Below are 13713 nucleotides of genomic sequence, written 5' to 3' on the forward strand. Positions count from 1 at the left end.
TCCCTATACCTGACAGTAGCATGTCAGTGGTTCAGTTTCCCAGCACCTGATAGTAACATGTGCCAGTGTTTCAAACACAGACTCCCAACACCTGATAGTAACCTTCGTCAGTGGTTCAGACACAGTCTTCAAACACCTGGTAGTAACATGCCAGTAATAAGTACTCACTGCACCTGATAGTAACCTGTGTCAGTGGCACTGACTAGTGTCAGCAGAGTTTCCTGATAGTAGCGGGCGTCAGCAGTATATGTGCCCAAGGAGAGTGACTGACGGGTTGTAAGACAGCAAAGGGACACAGATACTTGCCAGCTAACGACGGCCCCCACAGGTGTGAAATGTAATTAAGGACAGCGCTATCCAGGTATGGCTGTGTTCACGGCTCTCTGGCTCCTGGTATGGCTGACCCGGATTCGAGGATTTCTTTCTGGAGCCGACGGTAAGAGTTCTTAGTTGTATCCTCCATGCGAAATCTTACCGATTCTGGGTTATGTCTGCATCCCTTTCAGTGCAACAATCAGTTCCCCGTGTCTTTAGCATACTTGCAGGTAATTATTGCGAGTGTTCGTGCTTGCCCAATACTCTCACCACACCGGTATGTTTGTAGGAAGCTCTCCCCATAATTGGCTGAAAGTCAAGTTGCAGTTAAGTTCAGCATTCATAGACAGTACCAGTGTTCTGAGAGATGGACTGCTCTGAGTCGATAAGGAGTTCACTTACTACACACTTTTTTCTATTTTTTTTCAGTTGTTTGTGAGCCATAAATTTCGAGCCATTTTTCACGGTACTTCTGTTACATTTTGGTAATTTCCTTCATATTTTCTTTATTTTAAATCTATTAAAGGAATCGAAATTTCGTTGTGCGCTTTGTTGTTTCCATTACTTTCTCATGATTTCTGTAATTTATCGAAATTTCGAGAATTTTGTTTCCTACGAGTTTTTCGCGTAATTTCGTGGAGTTTTTTTCCTTGACTCAAATATTGTCCGTTAATTCGACATACCATTGAAACACGCTTGAAATTCTCATTATGTTCCGTTTAGTGCGATTTTTTTATCGTAATTTCGATTCTCCTCTCCAGTTTTATCGTTATTAATAATAGATTTGAAAATAATCAACAGTACGAGTAATATTACGAGTTACGCGAATCCAAACAACCCCAAAACTGATTGTTATATTTGAAAATTATTGAAATAACTAAAATATATTCCAAGAAACGAGAAAACCTGAATTGACGAACACACGCAAAAAGTAACGGAAAAAACGCATTTGTTTCTACACCACAAAAATATAAGAAAATAACTGACATCTATAAGATCTCATTAACGAGAAAAGAAAGACATATGAACCATAAATAACAAAACTATGATATAACGAGAGATTTAGGTTAAAAAAATATAATTTATGCGACTAAAATGACACCTTAAAGCTACGCGATGCATACTGATATTCCATAATAAAGCATGAAAGTCGTTCTTAAAGACAAACGTAAAGTACAAACGAAAAGGTTTTTCAAAAATTAATTCCTAATTCACATTATTATGCCTATTGTGTTTTACAGAACAATTCCGAATAGTACATAAGCGACAAATGTGTGATTAACAATGTGGACTTGAAATGTTTTTCAACATATATTGTAACGTTAACATATTTGTGATTTGATTCACCATTTAGAGATGTGTACTTAAGTACTTATGTGTTGCTTCTTATTGTCCATCATTTACTTTAGCATTTTCAACATTAACCGCAAAAATTGAATTTGAATGATTCCCACAAAAGTTGTCTGTTTTTTTAAAAATGACCGATAACACAATAAGATTATTTGTACCTGTTAAGATCCCTGTTAGAATTGATCTTCAGGAATGAATGCTCGTAAAATGCGATTGATCGGATGATCAGGCTTGCTGACTTGGTTGATACTTGTCATCATATCCAAATTGCGTAGATCGATGCTTATGCTGTTGATCACGGGATTGTCTGATCCAGACTCCATTATTTACAGACATAGCTGGAACATCGCCGAGTGCAGCGTTAAACAAACAAACAAACAGTTGTCATATGTTCACTGAAGCTATGTAAGATGTTCCAGTGCATGGTATTTATTTTATTTAGTGGAGTAACAAGCATTCCATAAGATTCGGAGAGTATATTTTATCTGTCATAAACTATAATCCCCCTCTGAAGCATTTGGACTTCTTGTACGACGTTCTAATAGTAATGGTATTCTTATACAAGTCCATGACATACTTTGGAACGAAAAGCTTAATATCAAATCAAAAGGATAAAACCGCCTGTATGATCATGGGAATTTTTCGTCCTTTGTACGATTACATCACAAGTTTAAGCATCACTGTATTATTCATGATACGAGGTGTCTGAACAGCATGAACGTATCCGACCCCTCCAGGTACAGGTCGAAAACAAATATATACACCTGCTGTTGATCGCTTGACTGTCTGGTCCAGACTTGTTTATTTACATACCTGGAATATTGTTGAGTACGAAATTAAACAAACATTCTAGAAATAGTCTCGTGTAGTGCGAAACGCGGACACCAAAGACAGGAGCTGCTGGAATCTCGCTCGACTTAAAAGCAACGTCGACTATTGGAAAGTTGAAGGCTAAGTGTTTGTCACACAGTCATGCCGCGAACTTCTTGTCACTCTGAATATTTATGAATACATCCAAACATGAAACAGATCTAAAACATGAAACAGTTTTACCTAGGTCGTGATCATTACTTCAAATATACTGAACCACAAAAGAAACGCGACACTTCAAAACCAAAAAGCACAATTTTGTTCTGACAACGTGGTGTTTTCATTATAGGAGCATCCTTCTATTAACATGTCAGACAGACAGATTTATTCCATAAAAGGCCTTGGGACCATGATACATACTTTCTTAGTGATATCATTATAATGAGAATGTAACTGCTGAACAGGCACGGGTGTGAGGATTTGTAATAAACGTTATACGGACAACAAAATGTATTTATAAATATTGGGTTTTAAATGCTGAGCCTCATTGTGTACCGGTGATAACTGACGGGCTGAGTGCTTTGGGGTAGGAGTGATGTGTCACAGTTTCCATACCTTATAAGTCCAAACATTTCATACGCAGGGTAAACTGTATACTAGTAATAAATGCAAGGGTAAGTGCGTGTTGTTAATAGTGTTGGCTCTCAATTGCCATACTTTATATAGACACAAACATATACTGTGCAAGGTAGAAACATTGCGTGATGTCAGTAAATTCACACCAACACATAGTGAGATTTAACGTAGGGTATAAGCGGGTATGTTTATTTCCTTCTAAGAACGTCATAGGTTTCACAGACAAAAAGTAAGTGAAGCTCATCTTCAATCACATAATCCTTTTTAAATTTACAAAATAAACAAAAACTATTCTTAAATTCGGCCATATTATATTTACCGGTTTCTATAGCAACACCATAATTTTGGCATCTACGTCTATAGATATTGAAGGTCTTAAGTAAACAGGAATATCACGTGACAAATATGATTCTACGTTTAACAATGATTTGAACTGTATATAGTAGTTACACATGCAGGAAGTGCTCAAGCTTGAAATCCATGACTTGCAAATTATCTGGTAATCGTTGTCTGACTAAAGAGACAAAAGATTTTATGCAACCAACCTGCTTGGATACCCAGACAAAACCAAAACCCAAATATAAATAAGGTATGTCGGATGTGTGTGTCCCACGTAGTATGAAGGGACATAAGCATCTGATAACACTGGTTTTGTAACCTGCCAGGAGGTATAGTGATGCGTCGGCACCAGTATTTTGGTCAAATATACCAGCTGCAATGGCAAACGCCCACATTCCCAACTATCATGTTATCTGATGTAGATATACCGGCTCTAAAAATCAACAAACAGAATTTCAACTGTACTCTCTCAGCTTCTTTACTACAGTATATTATTCTGGGCCATAACACACGAGCCTTCTTATCACCGTTACCATAATATCAACGTCATTCAGTCCCAGTTGACATTCATTACTAACATCAGAGTTTTTTCTGCTGAAAAAGCATATCGACCAAACGTACCTAACAGAACAGACGCTAGTCCCAAATTTGCCTGAAGTTATTCTTGTGTTGACATAATCGACACAGTGCAACTGAGGAGAGATGAGAGGAACTAAACCTTGGTACAAGTTGGCCAGGCTGTTTAGCCAATCATTTCTGTGTTCATGACAGGACAATCTGCCAACTGCAGGAACTGTGTCAAGTGGCTTACAGTCCTAGATCAACCTGCAGTAACATCACAACGTCAAAACCTACAGATTGTGAGCAACCATTTGCAGGATCACTTCACCAGAGCTACAGACACAGTTCGCAACATCATTGGGACCAATTAGTGCCAATACAGTGCGTCGACGTTTGCGCTAAAGAACATCTGCTGTCACAGATCACATCGCATCCTCGATATCTCCAGGATATACGTTCCGATAAGTCTCCACTATACCCTGGACGCATCTACGGCTCTGCCAGATAAATGTATTACCTCCCTTGACTGTCTTTTGATCCAGTCAGGTGTCTACGCTGGGAACTTGAGCGAACCAATCACAACTCACTTTCGTTTTTTGAATTGTCTAACCGATTATACTTGGCAACAGAAATCATGCAGAGGTTCTCTGGAAGAGGTAGAAGGCGTTCTTGCATATGTTGTTTTGAAGTTTCGAACCTGTCAATTTGTTTGTATGAATTCCCTAAAATCTGGGACGCACTGCGAGCAAACCTTCGCAGTTGCGACCGCTACTTTTGTTGACACTGGCAAGCTCGGTTATAACGGCGGCCTAGCTGATTGACTACTGTGAGAAGGCAGAGTCAGCAAAGGGAGGTAATAAATTTATCGGACAGAGCCGTAGATGCGTCCTCAACCCTCGTTACCGCCCAAGCCGACTGCACTGGGAAAGTCAGCATTGAAACCGGCGTTATCGACAACGATTTCTGATGAAAGCCGAGATTGTGGCAAGGGAAACCGTTTTCCAAGAGGTGTATTGTTGAAAGAGATCCGTTGGTGTTCTGAGCATAATAGTATGTTGCGCAATCGGTCTGAACCAGTTCGATGGTCCCATGGTGTTCCAGAATCACGGACCAGGACGGAGAAATGACGCGACAGCTGCTCCCTATACTGACCAAGCCATAAAATCACATTTTGGAAGTTACAGAAATCACATCTCCCAACGAGACAACGCGCATGCTAGAGCAACACTTGACTTCTTAAGAAAATGAAGCATCCAAACCCTAAAATGGCCTGCATCTACTCCAGATTTAAGTCCTACAGAACACCTTTGGGGCGAGAATTATAAAGACTGACCGAAGGAACTCCAACCAAAGCCGCCAAAGCCGAGTCCGGCTGGACTCGATCAGGCATTTCTCAGAGTACGTACTCAAATGCCCTTTGCCTTCATCAACGGGCTTATTCATTCCGCGTACAGCCGACACAACACCGTGATCGATGGCGGTCAGCACGATACGGACTTTCTGGCGTCTTAGCGGTTCCATTTCTGGTGAATTTGTTTGGGTGTACTCTCAATGTGTGATTTCCGAAAATGTGTTAACTACAAGTGTCAAGTTTGAAAGCAGTCCTCCGTTTTGATTGTTAATAAATTAGAGTGAATAAAAGTCTGGTGTTTAAGAATCTTCTATCGGTGCGTTTCTTTTGCGGGTCAGTATATATCACATCATTGCTATACCTTGAGCTGAAATGAAACGTCTAGTTAAATTAAGGTGTTTTACGTTTCCCAGTCTAAAGAGAGATTTGAAAAAGTGTGAATACGATTAGTGTTCTTGGATCCAAAGGGACGCCTGAATTATGAAACTGAGTCGTGTTACGTCTGGTGGCGGCTGAGCATGTTCAATGGCAACATCTCCTGCAGTTATGTACTTTCCTGTAATTAGTGGGGACCAAGTATGACCAATTATAATGAAGCTCTGTATGATGAACTGCCATGTGACATGACCACTATAGAGGCGCGTCAAGCAATTAGAAATCTGAAAAATAATAAATCGCCTGGAAAAGACCAAGTTATGAATGAATATTTCAAATGTACATGTGAACTGATGATCAATGACATTGCTAAGAAGAAGAAGAAGAAGAAGAAGAAGAAGGGTTTATTTGTATAACTCCATACGACCCATAGAACAAGATGGTACAGTAGTGATCTTGGTTACCAGTTTCATGAAACAACGCTAACAGGAGCAGAATAAACATGTTCTAAGTACTTGACAAAGTTATTTATGATATTAATGTCTGATGATGTACATATGCTATGGAGGGAATAATAGTATCCATGGACCGTTTTTGGAATGTAACGCCGACGCATATCCTCATAGCGTTTACAAATATAAACAATATGAATTTCATCCTCGATACTTTTACAGTGTTTGCATAACACAATGTCGTCATTGCAAGAGGCAATACTTCGTCTAATATATTTGATACCAAGTGCACTAGATCCTGATCTGAATAACGTGAAAAGACGTTTAAGTTTATTACTTATGTTCAATGATAGATATTTTTCACATATATTTCATTTTTTAAACTGTTTAATGTAATCTTATCATCTGGTATATATCCAAAGTCCTGGACCGATGGAGTTATCATTCCCTTGCATGAAAAAGGAGACGCTCATTTAACATCGAATTATCGTGGCATCACAATTAATAGCTGCTTTGCAAAAGTGTTTTCATCTGTATTGAATAACAGACTTATGTTATGGGTTGACAAATATAACGTCGTTTCAGATGCCCAGATGCCCGACTGTGGATGCATTATTTGTACTCCAGGGACTTGTCAGCATCTATCTACAAGAAACCAAACGCCTTTATTGTTGTTTTGTTGACCTTGTTGATAGTGTCAACAGAGATGACTTGTTGTTGAAATTACATACCTTGGGAATACGTGGTAAAATCTGGACTATTATAAAGGCTATGTATGTTGAGGTTAAAGCATGCGTTAGATATAGAGGTAATCTCTCTGACTACTTCCATGTTACTGTTGGTATAAAACAGGGTGACGTAATGTCTCCCATATTATTTTCCTTGTTCATGGAAGATCTCGAAATGAAGCTCCAAGAAAACGTCGATAGTGGACTTTGGGTTGAATATGTTAATCTGTTCCTTATATTGTTTGCTGATGGCATGATCTTGATTGCTGAATAACCGTGCGGACTCCAACACTCTCTGAATAGTTTGCATGAATACTGTGGTGACTGAGGCCTACAAGTTAATAGTATGAAGACAAAAGTGATAGTATTCCGCAAAAGACGAAAATTGAAAGAGGATGAACATTGGCATTTTAATACTATGCCTCTTGAGGTTGTAGATGAATTTAACTACTTAGGTAATATATATGATTACATACACAGGTAATTTTGGATTTACTCAAAAAATGTTAGCGGGTAAGGGTTTAAAAGCTATGAATGTTCTGCTACATAACATCAGAGCTGGTCACTTTACAGCTGAAACATGTTGTGGTCTGTATGATTCCTTTGTTGCATCTGCTATGCACTATGGTTGTGAAGTCTGGGGTACGCAAAATGCAATTGAAATTGAACGTGTACATTTAAAATTTTGTAAAAATATCCTTAAAGTCCACCACAATGTTACTGATATGGCTGTGTATGGTGAACTAGGTCGTTAGCCTTTGTATATTAATAGATATATAAGCGTTGTAAAATACTGGTTCAGACTGCTAAGCACATCAAATTGTATCCTTAGAGTTATCTATGAATTGTTGTTATCACAATACAATAATGGCGTCAAAAACTGGATTTTTGTGTTACTGAATGTGTTATTTATATATGGGTTATTAACAGACCCATCTAAAGATAGTATTGTTAGATTGTGTAAATACATAAAATTATGCATGTAAGTACTCAAATGTTTTGTCCATCCTCCATCTATACATGTTACATGCATTATACACATTCCAACGGATAACCATATAGTATCTTGTATAGTTTGTAAAATGATGACGAGGGGCATATGGCCCAAGTCTTTACTGAATAAAGAATCGAATCGAATCGAATCGAATCCTGTAATTAGTGGAGAGGAGAGTGTGAGCTAAGCAGGACTGAACGGACTGGTCTATTATTACCGTAGGGGTGTGCCTTCTCTGCTCTAGCTCAAGTGTCCTACAGCTGGGATGTCTGACAAATGGGGTATCGCCTCAAGGGCTGTACTTAATTTTGTGTGTCCCATCACCTGTCTGCACTAACATGCGTAATAAAAAGTTTTGTGTCGCAATGTAGGTCCTTATGTGATAAAAAACTAATTTCACCTTTCAACTCTCATAAAACTCCAAGTCAGTTTGAGAGGGTTTTTGTCACCTAAATATATTCAAAATGTTATATGTATCAGTCTATATCATATATTTAAAATTAATATCATATCATTTAGATGTCAAATTTTGCATGGTGATTTTTTCGCCATCACGCCCTCCCTTTTGCCTTCTCGTTTCCTAGTTTAGGTTAGAGAAGAACACATAAATACACGATAACTTCCAGAATGAATGTCACTATTTAAACATTCAGCCAATGTAACATATTTTATAGGCAATTATTTTCATATCTCTCACAAAAAAATATGGACCAGGTGCATCTGTGTGGCTCTTCCTGGTGCGTTATTAAAGGCATTAATAATACATTCTTTACAACAGCCAAACTGGTTACAGAATGTGCACGAGAAGTGCTAGAGTGTCACCATGTAGGAGGTTTATAGCCAGGCGTTCGTCCTACAACTGGGGCGATGGAGTAGCCTAGTGGTTAAAGCCTTTCTTCGTCACCGAGTTCGAGTCACCACATGGGTTCAATGTGTGAAACCCATTTCTGGCGTCCCTCGTTGTCATGTTGTTGTAATGTTGCTAAAAGCGGCGTAAAACTAAAGTCACTCACCCATCCCATAACTAAGCGTACCAAAAATAACAAAATTCACTGCTTCTTGCTTTTATTGATCACGTTTTAACCTTTTTTTGTCTCTAATTAGTCCATAAAAAAATACCCAGAGCGCGTGCGTGCGTGCGTGCGTGTGTGTGTACTCGCGTACCAGTATGGACCCGTTAATTGAATCTTTCAAATGTTTCAATATATGAGAGAGTTACCTAACAACTTGTCTTGTAATTTGGACTTACACCAAGTGTGTTATTGCTTTTCACTTTTCATAGTCATCAAAAGACACCGGAACTGTACGATAGACTCTGACTTTGATAAAGATTTCGTATGGTCATGGAAGTGCCTTTGACCTGTGCTATTTGCATAACAACCTGCACACATTTATTGTGATTTGACGTGGAGTTGAAAACCTAGCCCCAGAGTGGCAACAGAAGTTCTTAGCAAAGCTGTCAGAAAAAGAGCTTTCACATACATTGCTAGGTTGCCTAGGGGTGTCAAACGGTGAACAGCGAGAATTGTTCCATACAATGAATAGCTCAGATTTTTAATTCTGATGAAGAGCACAAAACGTTTTTTATACGTTGAAGTGCTCAGATTGTTTGATACGATGAAGAGCACATATTGCTTTATACGTTGAAGTGCTCAGATTGTTTCATATGATGAAGAGCTCAGACTGTTTCATATGATGAAGAGCACATATTGTTTTATACGTTGACGTGCTCAGGTTGTTTCACATCAGGGAGAGCTCAGATTGTTTCATACATTGAAGAGTCCAGAGTGTTGAAAAACGGAACTGTAATAATGATCATAAACAGAATCCCACCCACTATGTTCGTGTCATATGAGACATATCAACACCAGTCGACAGACATCGGGGTTTCAACCCATATAGCGCCTTTATCGTCTTGTATCTCAGCCGTTGCCACCATTAAAAGCACAGATGTTTCTGTTCTAATACGTTTCCGCTTAGTAATATGTGCAAGCTGTTTTTTTTAAAAAGATAATATTTTTCAAAACTGTATTTAAACTTGAAAACATTGTCAACTTTTATTGACCATCAGAAATTCCAAATGAACTTCAAAATCTCTTAAAACGTAGCATGCGGGAAAGAACCAGCAATTAAAGGCAAATAAATATAACGCAAAATAATATTTCAAAATATATTTGCACTAAATTTACATAAACTGAACACGTGCCCTTGTGAATCTAGGTTTTATGTGCACATATAAATGAACACGTGCCGTGGATCCCATTTAAAAATTAATTTCCTCATCGTCATGCTGTGCAAAAACGATAATCCTCTGTAATAAAGTTTGAAATAGTACCTTGAATTTAATGTACTGTTTTGTACTCACTATATATAACCGCTCTTGCGTAAGTATAAGGAAGATAATTAGATTGTCAGCAGGCCTTATATTACATTACACATACATTTTACAAAATATAAATAAGCTTTAGTAAAATTTCTTTTTATTCTTTTAATTAGAATAATAATGTGAATATTTACAATGCGTCTTTTTCAGGCTACATATCCTGCTCAAAGCGCACATTCTGAATATTATTACAAAGGATAACCCAAGCTGCCTGTTAGGCACTAGAAGCTTTATAGTCTCGTGACTTATTTTAACGGGTAAAGATTTTATGCTGGGTAAACAGAGGCAATTCATCCATTTCAGAGTAGACCACGGATATAAGGAACTGATATCAGTTCGTTAAAAGCGTAGTTCGTTATAAACGTAGTTCATTATAAGCGTAGTTCGTTATAAACGTAGTTCGTTATATGCGTAGTTCGTTATAAACATAGTTCGTTATAAGCGTTGTTTGTTATAAGCGTATAAGCAGTAAAATCTTTGCAAATATAAAGCAAATGATCGTCTTGACTATTGCTAACAATAAACAGTAAAAGTAAACTCACTCACTCACTCAGCTCTGTTTCCCATTTTTGGCACAATGCTAATGAATTTAGTGAAGTAATGAAATTGGTCGCGGTTCATGGCTGGCTGGTGCCTCCTAATGCCAATGTCTCCTTAGAAGTTTCTTTGTCGCCAGTTGTTTAAATGCTGGAAAATTTGGAAGGCTACAAACCGTTATCATGTTATATTTCATGTTTTATATATGGTCCATGAAAAAACAAGCAAACAAAAATGTTCAGAAAGAATACAGTTTTGCTCAAGTGATTTCACTGAAACTAACTATATGATCATTGTAATCAATCGCACTTTAAAGGTCACATGCAACGTAAACCACAACTTTGCAGATTCTGGTATCTTTCGGTATGCACATACCTAAACAAATCATAAAAAATGCCAATTCAACCTATAATGTTGAAAAAAACGCGATGAAAAAAAGCCCGCGAAATCGGAGTTCAAACGTTTCACTAAATTCCCCCAGTGCTGGGGGGGAAACTGGTTTCAACAGCTGTGCTGCGCTGCGTCCATAACGCATGCGCAGTGAATAGGTTCGCGGAGCTTGAAACAGTATGCATGCCCAGCGTCTGAGGTCGTGAGCAGTAGCCTAATCTTGGTTGTATACACAAACAAGTAAATAATCTACTCGTTAGGTAAAAAAACTTGTTGATTGTGGTAAGCAGTCTCTGTCACAGAGAAAGCTCAGTGTCCGGTTTATTCACAGCTATATGTCTGTCTGCCTGTCTGCTAAAGACAACATGCAATACACAGCTTCAATCATTGACCACGTGCAATTTGAACTTAACACCTATCAGACTGTACGACATAAGAAAATAAGTTGATTTATGACTCGTGCACCCGAGTCCCGTGTCTGCCACATTATGTAATTAGGCACGTGTGATACACATGACATGTTTTCATGTCTGTGGGTTGCAAACAAACTACATTTATTTTTTTCGGATGACTGGATCTGACGGAAACTGGTGCAAACTCTTGTCAGTTTCAAGTCCTGCTTTGTACTTGGACGAATGACAGATTCCAGCCACGCAGTAGTTTGCCATCTCTACTGACATGATTTTTGATTGGATCGAACGCAAATTCAGAGAACATGTGTTTTCCAAACCCAACATCCCTATATACATTCTTCATGGATAACGACTTCTTTTAGTGTTTATGATTTTGTTTGACAACAGTAAATGAATCCATACTGAAACGGCGCATCAAGTACACAAAAAGAAGTTGTTATCCATAAAGAATCTTACTTTCTTGTGACTGGCTATACTTCTAAAATGCCCATCAAACAGATCATCTTTCTGTACACACAATGAACCCTCAGCATATCAGCAAATGAAACAGCCAATCGGAAGCCGTCTTTGCACTTGAGTGCATATCCACCCGCTATGACTGGGTTCGGTCTCCCGAGGGCTTCGTTTCGGGGGAAGTAAGCCCAAGTACAAAATATTGCACTTTTGCATTGCGATTGTACGCTTATAATTTTGTTTATTTGTTTTTTTTAGAAGCAGCAATGTATATTATATGTCATATGTCATAAATAAGTGATAAATGTGTTTTAATTGTGTTTGATGTTTTGGTTGCATGTGACCTTTAAGTTTATATTTACTTACACTGTAATGTGTGAACAGGCGTGTAAAGAAATAGGGCTATTTAACATTATGATTCTTTACGTGCGGACAGGTCCCCGGCTGCGCAAATTGCAAATCACGTGACATGTTGGTCATAATATCAATCACTCGTTTATCTTTACCGATCGCAGGGCGGTAAGGTAGTGTAGTGGTTGATATGAGTCGTATGCTCGTTACGCCGAGGTCCTTAGATCGACTCCCTATATGGGTACAATGTGCGAAGCCAATTTCTACTGGTCCCCGCCGTGATGTGGCTGGAATATTGCTAAAAGCGGCGTAAAACTAAACTCACTCACTCACTCTACTGACCGCGCTGTTATAGCTGGAGTATTCATACTGATGTTATTAACAAACAAACAAATATATGATAAAAATAGGAACTACTTTGATACATTTATGCTTAATTCCTAGCGATACTTTTGTAAAAATAAATATATATATATATATATAAACATATATATATATATATATAAACATGCTCCATTCGAGTGGCAGGCAGATGCATGACCTATATATGAAATTCCTAGTCGTCGTCCGAAGGTTACAGGAAAATGTTTTTTAAAAATAGACCAGCTGAGCTCATGCCCACTGGGGACATGTACGTTTTTCAAAACGTTAATGATTAGTGTAATTGCTTCTCCGTTTTGCAATTCTCTCTCTCTTTCTCTTTCTCTCTCTCTCTTGATAATGCTGAAATGTTCACATGCCAACGGAATTATATTCAATTGTAATCTAGTGTTATTTGGTATTTCAGATTCCCTCGACAGTGATGCTTTATTTGGCTTGATAATTTAGCTAATGAACTATTACATCATCGACAAATTAGATATTATAGCAAAGCCAGGTTATACCACAACAAATGGTATTGAAATGTTTTTCAGTAGCACACATCGATAACTTCAATTAATTTATTTTCTGGCATTTTTTATGTGAGTGAATGTTGTATCCATGTGTAAAAATGCTTATAAAAAATAATAAAAATATATTTAAAAATACTCGGGAAATCCATGTTCTGTATATATCGTCATCGTGGTTTGGTAGACTCAGTTTTACCTGAAGTCCTGTCGATGCATGCTAAAGAAAGGATCCCTAAAAGTATTATCTATATACATTATACAAGATACATATACAATACACATATACAATACACATTTACTGCTCATTCCAAGAATGAAAATATAAAAAAAAGAAAAACAAAAAAACTTTCAAATAAGACTACGAAAGCGAAAATCGTCGGAAAAT

The 13713-nt window shown here is 37.9% G+C and overlaps 1 protein-coding gene and 1 pseudogene across 2 annotated transcripts in view; one reads left to right on the forward strand and one right to left on the reverse strand.

The window, feature by feature from the left end:
- Nucleotides 1-162: 162 nt before the first annotated feature.
- LOC137265628 (uncharacterized) overlaps nucleotides 163-13713 on the forward strand; it is a 21672-nt gene continuing 8121 nt past the window's right edge. Inside the window, exon 1 of one of the 2 annotated variants that reach the window (XM_067801061.1) lies at nucleotides 163-436. In XM_067801061.1, coding sequence (XP_067657162.1) covers nucleotides 364-436 — 73 coding nt within the window. In that variant the 5' untranslated portion in view covers nucleotides 163-363. The remainder of the gene's footprint in view (nucleotides 437-13713) is intronic. The other variant, XM_067801062.1, reaches the window with a different exon arrangement.
- Nucleotides 13476-13576, reverse strand: LOC137266490 (small nucleolar RNA U3; annotated as a pseudogene).

Source organism: Haliotis asinina, chromosome 15, assembly GCF_037392515.1.
Source record: "Haliotis asinina isolate JCU_RB_2024 chromosome 15, JCU_Hal_asi_v2, whole genome shotgun sequence".
In the NCBI taxonomy this organism is placed as follows: Eukaryota; Metazoa; Mollusca; class Gastropoda; order Lepetellida; family Haliotidae; genus Haliotis; species Haliotis asinina.